This window comes from Garra rufa, chromosome 22 (assembly GCF_049309525.1).
Source record: "Garra rufa chromosome 22, GarRuf1.0, whole genome shotgun sequence".
Classification (NCBI taxonomy): Eukaryota; Metazoa; Chordata; class Actinopteri; order Cypriniformes; family Cyprinidae; genus Garra; species Garra rufa.
In genome coordinates, this window is record NC_133382.1 from 2744145 (window position 1) to 2753270 (window position 9126).

Consider the following 9126-nt stretch of genomic DNA (forward strand, 5'->3'; position numbering starts at 1 on the left):
AATGCAATTTATCCATAAGTGTTTTTTTTTTTACATTTTTATTTTTATTATAACAAATTTTTAAATGATATTAAATGTCATTTTTACTTTATATAACGCTTTTAGCCTTACATATCAGGAAGGCCTTATATAATTTATCCATAACTGCATCCATATCCCTAATTTTATTTTTAACATTTACATTTTTTAATAATAATTTTTAAATTATTATATTTTTATTTTATTAAAAAATTTTAAATGATATAAAATGCAATTTTTTCTTTATATTACGCTTTCAGTATCAGGAAGGTCTAATATAATTTATCCACATATATATATATCTTATTTTTTAAACATGTTTTTTTAAATGATATAAAATGCAATTTTTACTTTGTATGACAAATCCAGTCTTACGTATCAGGAATGCCATATGTAATGTATCCATAAGTGTTTGTTTGTTTGTTTTTTTTGTTGTTGGTTTTTTTTTTTTTACATTTTTTATAGCAGTTTATGAAATGCAATGTGTCCGTAAGTGTTTCTGTTTTTTTTACATTTTTAATTTTTCTAACAATTTTTTTTTTTTAATTATATAAAAATTTTACTTTATTTTACACGTATCCTGACGTATCAGGAAAGCCTTATATCCTTTCTCCATAAGTGTTTTTTTTTTTTTTTTTTTTTGCATTCTCATTTTTTAAACAATTTTTTAATAAAATGCAATTTTTATTTTATATAATACTTTCAGCCTTACCCATAAGTGTTGCAAAACAGGATTTGGGTATAGATATCAACACAAATTGGTAAAAATGACACTTACAATTTAAAAATATTTTGGATGCATGCTTTTTAATATCTCAAACTCAAGCAACTTTTGGATCCAAAACACCTATTGTTATGTTTTTAAAATTGTGCAATCAACAGCTCATGTTTAGTATGATGATGCATTAATGTTTTTGTGTTTCTGCTATATGACCTTTTGACAAAATTTAAAAAAATTTAGTGAGTAAGTGCTGCTTACAATAATTCAATAATTCATTTTCATTCAAAAAGGAAAAGATCTGAGGGATCCATTTCAGAATTTTCAATTATATATATAACATTTCTAAAATGCAAAATGCAATGGCATGATGAGAATAAACTGGTGTCCAGTAGTGAAATCTACAGAGTCACATCTATTGAGTCAGATTAGTGAAGGACTGGTGGGGAGTGATTGGTCACCCACTGACCATGTCAAACCTTTGCTCTAATCCAATTGAGTTCTTATGGCTGGACTCTAAGAATAGGACTAATTAAGCAAAACACAGCGCCGACAACATGTCAATGGAGGATATTCCTGGATGATAACGCCGGAGCCGGTCATATTGATAATTATAAAAGTAGTGAGTTTGTCAGTATGGAAGTGAGAGGCACACAGCAAGATGCTTGAGAGGATTTATCCTGAGCTGAAGATATCTGGAGAACAACTCTGCGTGTATCGAATGTAGAAAGGTAAACATGCTTTACAACTCGTCCTTGAACTTTTACATAGTCGGTGTCCTTGAGCACAGAGATGTGGAGAGATGTTATTCTTTTATATATAAGAAGTTTGGAATGGGATGTCTATTGTCGCACTATATATTTAAAAGTAGTTGCATTTTAGTAATAAATAATTTATTTTTCCATATAGATTCAGTTATGTAATTTATGACAGGTGCAATAATAAAGTAGTGTTTTGTCTATTCATGCATTGCATTTGTAAAATTCTCTGCATTAATACAAAATAGTATTTCATATGAAACTTTTCACTTTTCACTTCACACAACCTGTTATGCTTTTTAAAGGAGACTTTTCTGCTCATCAAGGCTGCGTTTATCTGATTAAAAATACAGGAAAAATTGTAATATTGTGAAATATTATTGTAATTTAAAATAGTGGTTTACAATTTTATTATACTTTAAATTTTAATTTATTTCTGTGATGCAAAGCTGAATTTTCAACATCTTTACTCCAGTCTTTAGTGTCTCACGATCCTTCAGAAATCATTCTAATATGCTGATTTATTATCAATGTTGAAAACAGTTGTGGTGCTTAATATTTTTTTTTAAAGCTGTGACTTTTTTCTGAATTCTTTGATGAATAAAAGATTAAAAAGAACAGCATTTATTTAAAATAGAAATCTTTTGTAACAATAAACATCTCAGTCAAAGTTTGAGGTCAGAAAATGTTTACCTTCTTTCTCTCTTTGAAAGAAATCAAAACTTTTATTTAGCAAGGATGTGCTAAATTAATAAAAAGTGATAGTCAAGACTTATGTTGTTAGAAAAAAAATTATATTGTGAATAATTTCTGTTCTTTTTAACTTTTTATTCATCAAAGAATCCTACAAAAAGCATCACAGGATCCAAAAAAAAATTAAGTAGCACAATTGTTTTCAACTTTGATAATAAAAGTTATAAATCAGCATATTAGAATGATTTCTGAAGGATTGTGTGACACTGAAGACTGGAGTAATTATGCTGAAAATTCAGCTTTGCATCACAGAAATAAATTATATTTTAAAGTATATTAAACTAAAAACTGTTATTTTAAATTGCAATAATATTGATTTGATTTAAAAACATTAAAAATCTTAGTGATCCCAAACTTTTGAGTGGCAATGTACATTTAGGCCTAGTTCAGACAAGATAAGTGATGCAATTTTGACAAAGTTAGTGTTTTCACATACATTAAACTTAAATCTTTAATTGCAGCTTAATTCTATTAAAAGAAAATCATAATATACATTCATTTCAAAGGTAAATGGCGAGGTAAATCTCTTGAAATCAGTGTTTTGTAGTAATGGAAAGGTGTGGAAAGTGTCAGTCCTGAGGGGCAAAAGTCATGCTAATCCAATATAGAGGGCAACTGGTGACTAGATGAGTTAACAAAGACATTTTGCATATACAAATCACTATATATATATCAGATTTATAGAGTAGAATTAGATGCTTTAACGTAATTCTCAAAAATATTTAGACTGAACGTTTTCAAGCCAATTTAAATGTTAATTAGTACATCGACCTTTCACCAACCTTTCTTTGAGCATGCATACAGCTAGAAAACCTATTCATTTTATGGAGGAAATGGTCATATGTTGTATAAAACAACATTATAGGTCACTGAAATCTGTCTTTTAATTTGCACCTTTTCTGGTTTTAAATTTAGTTGTAGGAGAAAACACATTAGAGCAAATCCACCAGACTCTCTCAAAGCCAATTACTAGAGGAAAAGGCTTGTAGCAACTGTACAAAAACAAGACAAACATGAAGCAGAGAAAATGTGCAGTGGCTCTTACGTGCTATGTAAGGTAGTTCCCCCATTTAACTGGCAATTAAAGAAGTAATTAATTAAAGAGACGTGCTGGAGACTGTACTTTAGCTAATTATAGCTTGCCAAATACGCAAATGCAGTGGAGGTAACATGTGAAGCAATGGTGTGCAGGGTGGACAGTTAAAGAGACTTAAAGGAGTAGTTCACTCCCAGAATCCAAGATGTTCATGTCTTGCTTTCTTTAGTCGTAAAGAAATTATGTTTTCTGAGTTTGAACTTCCAAAATGCAGTTTAAATGCAGCTTCAAAGGGCTCTAAACGATCCCAGACCAGGAAGAAGGGTCTTATCTAGTGAAACAATTGGTTATTTTCACAAAAAAATTACAATTTATGTACTTTTTAATCTCAAATGCTTAACTTGCGTGAACTCTGTATTTCGGTTCAAAACAGTTAGGGTATGTCAAAAAACTCCCATCTTATTTTCTCCTCCAACTTCAAAATCGTCCTTTTCATTTATTTACTCACTATTCTGTTGTTCCAAACATGTAAGACTTAGTTTCTTCTGTGAGACACAAAAAGAAAACAGTCAGAAAAATGTATCTGGCGTTTCTGTTGTTTTAGACCCCATTGACTTTCATATGGACTAAAACAGTTCTTTACAACAATATCTTCTTTTGTGTCAGATAAGAAAATCCTGCTTCACAGGGTAAAGTATGTGGATTTACCATGGATTTTTGCACAAAATGGTCATAGAATTCTATCTGATCTTCAGCTAAGTTAGAATAATACATATATTTGACCAAGGACCACCAAACCAGTCTTAAGTAGCATGGGTATATTTGTAACAATTGCCAACAATACATTGTATGGGTCAAAATAATCATTTTTTCTTCTATGAAGAAAAAGCATTAGGATATTAAGTAAAGATCATGTTCCATGAAAATATTTGGTAAATTTCCTGCCTTAAATATATCAAAACCTAATTTTCGATTAGTAATATGCATTGCTAAGAACTTCATTTGGACAACTTTAAAGACGATTTTATCAATATTTAGATTTTAGATATTTAGATTACAGATTTTCAAAAAGTTGTATCTCGAACAAACCATACATCAGTGACTAGTTTTGTGGTCCAGGGTCACATATAGTATGCTTAAACAAGTAAAACACAATGGTATGTGAACAAACTGTAAAAACATTTACAGTACAATGTAGAAAAACTACCTGAATCCCAAACTGGAGACTCCCAAACTTAAAAGAATATTTCTTTAAAAAATTAAAATTTATGAAAATGTACTCATCTTCACATCATCCAAGATGTAGATGAGTCTGTTTCTTCATCAGATTTGCAGAAATGTGTCATTGCAGTGAATGGGTGCCGTCAGAATGAGAGTCCGAACAGCTGGTAAAAACATCTCAGTAATTTACAAGTAATCCACACCACTCCAGTTCATCAGTTAACATCGTGAGAAGACAAAAGCTGAAACAAATCCATCATTAAGACGTTTTTTACTAAAAAAGAGTCTATAATCCATAATAACGCTTCCTTCAGTGAAAAAGTGGTCTGGTCTGAATCAGGACAGAAATCTGCACAGATTAAGCAGTGTTTACAAGCCAAAACAGCTCTAAACAAATATGTGACAGACTTTTTCACTGCAGGAAGCGTTATTATGGATTATGGACTCGTATTTTAGTTAAAAATGTCTTAATGCTGGATTTGTTTCAGCTTTTGTCTTCTCGAGATGTTAACTGATGGACTGGAGTGCTGTGGATTATTGTGATGTTTTTATCAGCTGTTTGGCTGTTCTGACGGCACCCATTCACTCAAGAGGATCCATTGGAGAGCAAGTGAAGAAATGAGACATTTCTCCAAATCTGATGAAGAAACAAACTCACTAAGATCTTGGATGATCTGAGAGTAAACACATTTTCAACAAATTCTTATTTTTTGAGTGAAACTATGAAGTTCAACATACCCTCCTGAGACCTGGGGTAAAATTTTGTAAATAATTAGCATTTTTCATGTCGTTAAATAATTTAGAGCATAAAAAATGTAAAAATAAATACATAAATAAATAATAATAATATTAATACAATAAAAATATGAAATTATATTTAATTTATAAGTTATGCTTTGTCCTTGGTACAGGACATTGGGACTTTTTAAAAAAAATAAAAAATAAAAAGACGTATGAACATGCAAAAACAGTTGTTGTTTTTTTAAAATCACCAATAAATTTTTAGTTTTTACCAAACTTTCCATAAAGATGAGTCTCAACTATATTATAACAGAATGATTTTATATACCATTTTTCTTTATGCAAAATGTGTGTAAAATGGCCATAAATGGGTTTTCTCATTATATACAATGTATCTATAAACTAAATCTAATTTGAATATCAATGTGTTTTTGGGGCAACACATAATGAAAAAAGAAATGTAATAATGGAAGTAATAATTAATAAGATTTTCATTATATATAACATATTCATAGCAATATTGAAATATAACTTATTTCCCTATTCATTTGTTATGTCTCAACAAAATGCGTAATAAACATAATTTTAGTGCCAGTGATGTCCTCATATGAGGACATGTATAAAATCAGTGTCCTGTTTTGTAACGATTTGAAACCCCATAACATTTTCCTGAGATGTTGATTTATGACACATAGTTTAAAAATTAGATTTATGATTCTGAAACTTCCAGACATGTAGTATTTCTGAAAAGCCCTGAATTAAAACTGTGGCATGTACAGTCTCAGAAAAATTCACCAAAATATAATGTCCTCATATGAGGAGGCAGGGTCTCAGGAGGACATTTTTTCATGCATTTGTGTGATATGTGTGTGTTGTGTCTGGCAGAATGAGCACGTTTGTGACGCTGGCGGAGGTGCTGGAGTCACGGGGAGCACCGCTGGAGGAGGACGAGGTCTGGGCTGTCCTCCTCATTGCTGCAGAAGCCTTGATAGACATCTCCAGTAAAGGTAGAGAGATCTTTCAAGTCTTTTTCACACTCTTATCCTCACTGGTGTAATGTAGCAAAGTAATACTGCTTTGTTACAGAACGTAAGTATTTTTTGGGAGTATCTGCACTTTACTTGAGTTTTTATATTTCAGCCCAATTTTACTCCACTACATTCCCTAATTAAAATGTACACTTTTACTTCGATACATTTCCCAGAAGCATATTTGTTACTTACTACAAAACAGTGTTGTTTTTGACAACCATCTTAGATTTAGTCTTAGTCTTAGTCTTTTGGACTAAAATGCTTATTAGTTTTAGTCAAATTTTAGTCACTTCCATATGTGATAGTTTTAGTCCAATTTTAGTCGACGAAAAGTCATAAAGGTTTTAGTCTAGTTTTAGTCAAAAAAAGGGGGACAAGTAGTCTTTTAACAAATTAATGTAGGTCAATAAGTATTTTGCTGTTGGGTAGTGTCACTTATAAGTTGTGAAAATAGCAGATCTATAGTTCAACACAATGTGAGCTTCCGGATCGACTATTTTCACCAATAATTACAATAATGAAGGAATGGTTTTAGACATAAAAGACATATATTTGAAATAATGTGCAAACTGCCACCATCATGGTTAATTGTCTGTCTGTCTGAGTGACAACAATGTGACATGTTGAGCACATTGTGCGCTGCACACCAGGTGTTGAGCGTAACCAAACAAGGATAGAATGCTAAAACGGCTTGCCATAGCGGCAGATACTTTTTAGGTTTTAATTGGCATGCACAATAAGCGGAAATGTCATGCATTTTAAACGTCTGACCCACTAACATTTTCGTCTATTCTCGTCTCATCAACGAAAACTCACACACGTCTCGTCATGTTTTAGTCATCAACGAGCCATTTTTATCTCGTCATCGTCTCGTTATCATCATGAAAAAAAAGTTGCGTCAACGAAATGATTTCGTCATCGTCATCGTTGACGAAAACAACACTGCTACAAAATAGTACAAAGAGCATGGACTGCAGGAAAGCAGATTTGAAGAATCAGTGTCTGGCGTTTGCAAGTTAAAACACCTTTGCTCATGCAATAAGTGACTTACATTTTAGACATAATATTGCTTGCTTTTGCTCAATTTTGCCAACGAAAATAGTTCCAAACAAAGATCACAGCAATGTTTTTCGTCTCTGAGCAATGGACGGTGTTTATCTATTGAGTGAATCAGCTTTTTGAATCAATCGGTTAATAAAAATGATTCAGTGATTCACTCATTAACAGTCAAATATTCGTTCCTGAATGAATCAGTCGTTTGAATGAATCGCTTGAATCTCAATGACTCACTCATTAACACTCACTTGCTGCCACCTACTGACGGTTTTAATTTCACATTTTGACTATTTTTATGTCTTAAATTATTTAAAATATGACTATTCAACATTTTTGGTTAAAAACAAAACATTGGGTCTATTTATGCATTTGTAACTGCAGTTTAATCCCCTCTGAGATCCATTAAACTGTGGAAATACATCTAAATGCTATTTCAGATGCAGATTCCAGAAATGTTTTCTTATGTTGGCGTGAAACTAAGTACCGAAATACACCCAAAAATACAAAATGGAAAAAAGAGTTAAAACTGAACACAATCTTGCTACTCAAGCTGTGTATGAACATTTTATATAGATTATTTGCTTCTTTTCCAGTTTGCATTTACTTGCACTTTTACTTCATTACTTAAGTACGTTTAAGATTTAAAAAATACTAAATTTAAGTACAATAAATATCACATCATTTAAGACTTTTACTCAAGTAATATTCTAAACAGTGACTTCAACTTCTGCCAAAGTCATTTTCTGGCAAGATAATGTACTTTTACTTAAGTATGGCTTTCAGGTACTTTATACACCACGCTTATCCTCTATTGCCAATGTAATCTGTTATCATTTCACCTCCCTCATCCAGATCCTGGTAACATGTGTTGTGTCATCAGTCCCGGCTCCATGCTCCTCTCTGCAGTCGGCAGTGTTGCTTTTAAGAGCTGTGGCCGATCAGAAGACGTGGGTTCTTTCGCTTCTCCAGAAATGTCCCAGAGCAACACTTCCTCCAGAAGACAGACCACAGAGAAGGTGAGCTGGCCTACAGTTATGGTAGTTTCAGTCTGACATTCCTGCTGAAGGTTAAGAGAAGGAGTGGTGAGTGTTTTAAGCAGATGAGCTTTCCAAGCATGGTTTATTTGCAAATTAAGACAAAATAGTAGTATTTATTTGCTCTGATTTTAGATGGTGGTTTACTCACTAGGCATGACGCTCTATTGGGCAGTAGATTATCAACTTCCACAGAATCAGGTGGGTTCCTCTTTACTTATTTTTTTCCACTTTATGAGAATGTACTTGGTTACTTTTGTGACTCTGGCTATATGGAAAAATCATGGAAATTTTGATAAAAGGCTTAATAATCCTAAAAAATAGTCACTCTTGTGATCTTCATGGACAAGAAATGCTATAGGAAATGAATAGGAATATATATATATATATATATATATATATATATATATATATATATATATATATATATATATATATATATATATATAAGCATAATTACAGCATAACATTATTGAGATTCTATTATAGTTTTATTAATATTAAGAAACAGTTTTATTTTATTTTTAATTATGTAATACAAGTAATAAAGTAATATTTTAGAATTTAGAATTTTAGAACATCAAGTTTATCTGAATAAAAATGACAAATGAAAAAAAATATATAAATATATATTTTATATTTTTATAATATTATTATATTTTATTTATTTTAGTTAACATTTATTTTATTTCAAGTAACAAAACTGGTTTCATAGTTTTAGTTTTAGCTGAACTATAATAACCTTGGAGGTGAATGATGT

The 9126-nt window shown here is 31.2% G+C and overlaps 1 protein-coding gene across 1 annotated transcript in view; it reads left to right on the forward strand.

Moving 5' to 3' along the window:
• Positions 1 to 1281: 1281 nt before the first annotated feature.
• The window catches only part of frmpd2 (FERM and PDZ domain containing 2), a 33825-nt gene continuing 25980 nt past the window's right edge, over positions 1282 to 9126 (forward strand). Inside the window, exons 1-4 of the mRNA XM_073828811.1 lie at positions 1282 to 1467; positions 6131 to 6252; positions 8185 to 8348; positions 8502 to 8567. Of these exons, the coding sequence (XP_073684912.1) occupies positions 6132 to 6252; positions 8185 to 8348; positions 8502 to 8567 (351 nt within the window). The 5' untranslated portion in view covers positions 1282 to 1467; position 6131. The remainder of the gene's footprint in view (positions 1468 to 6130; positions 6253 to 8184; positions 8349 to 8501; positions 8568 to 9126) is intronic.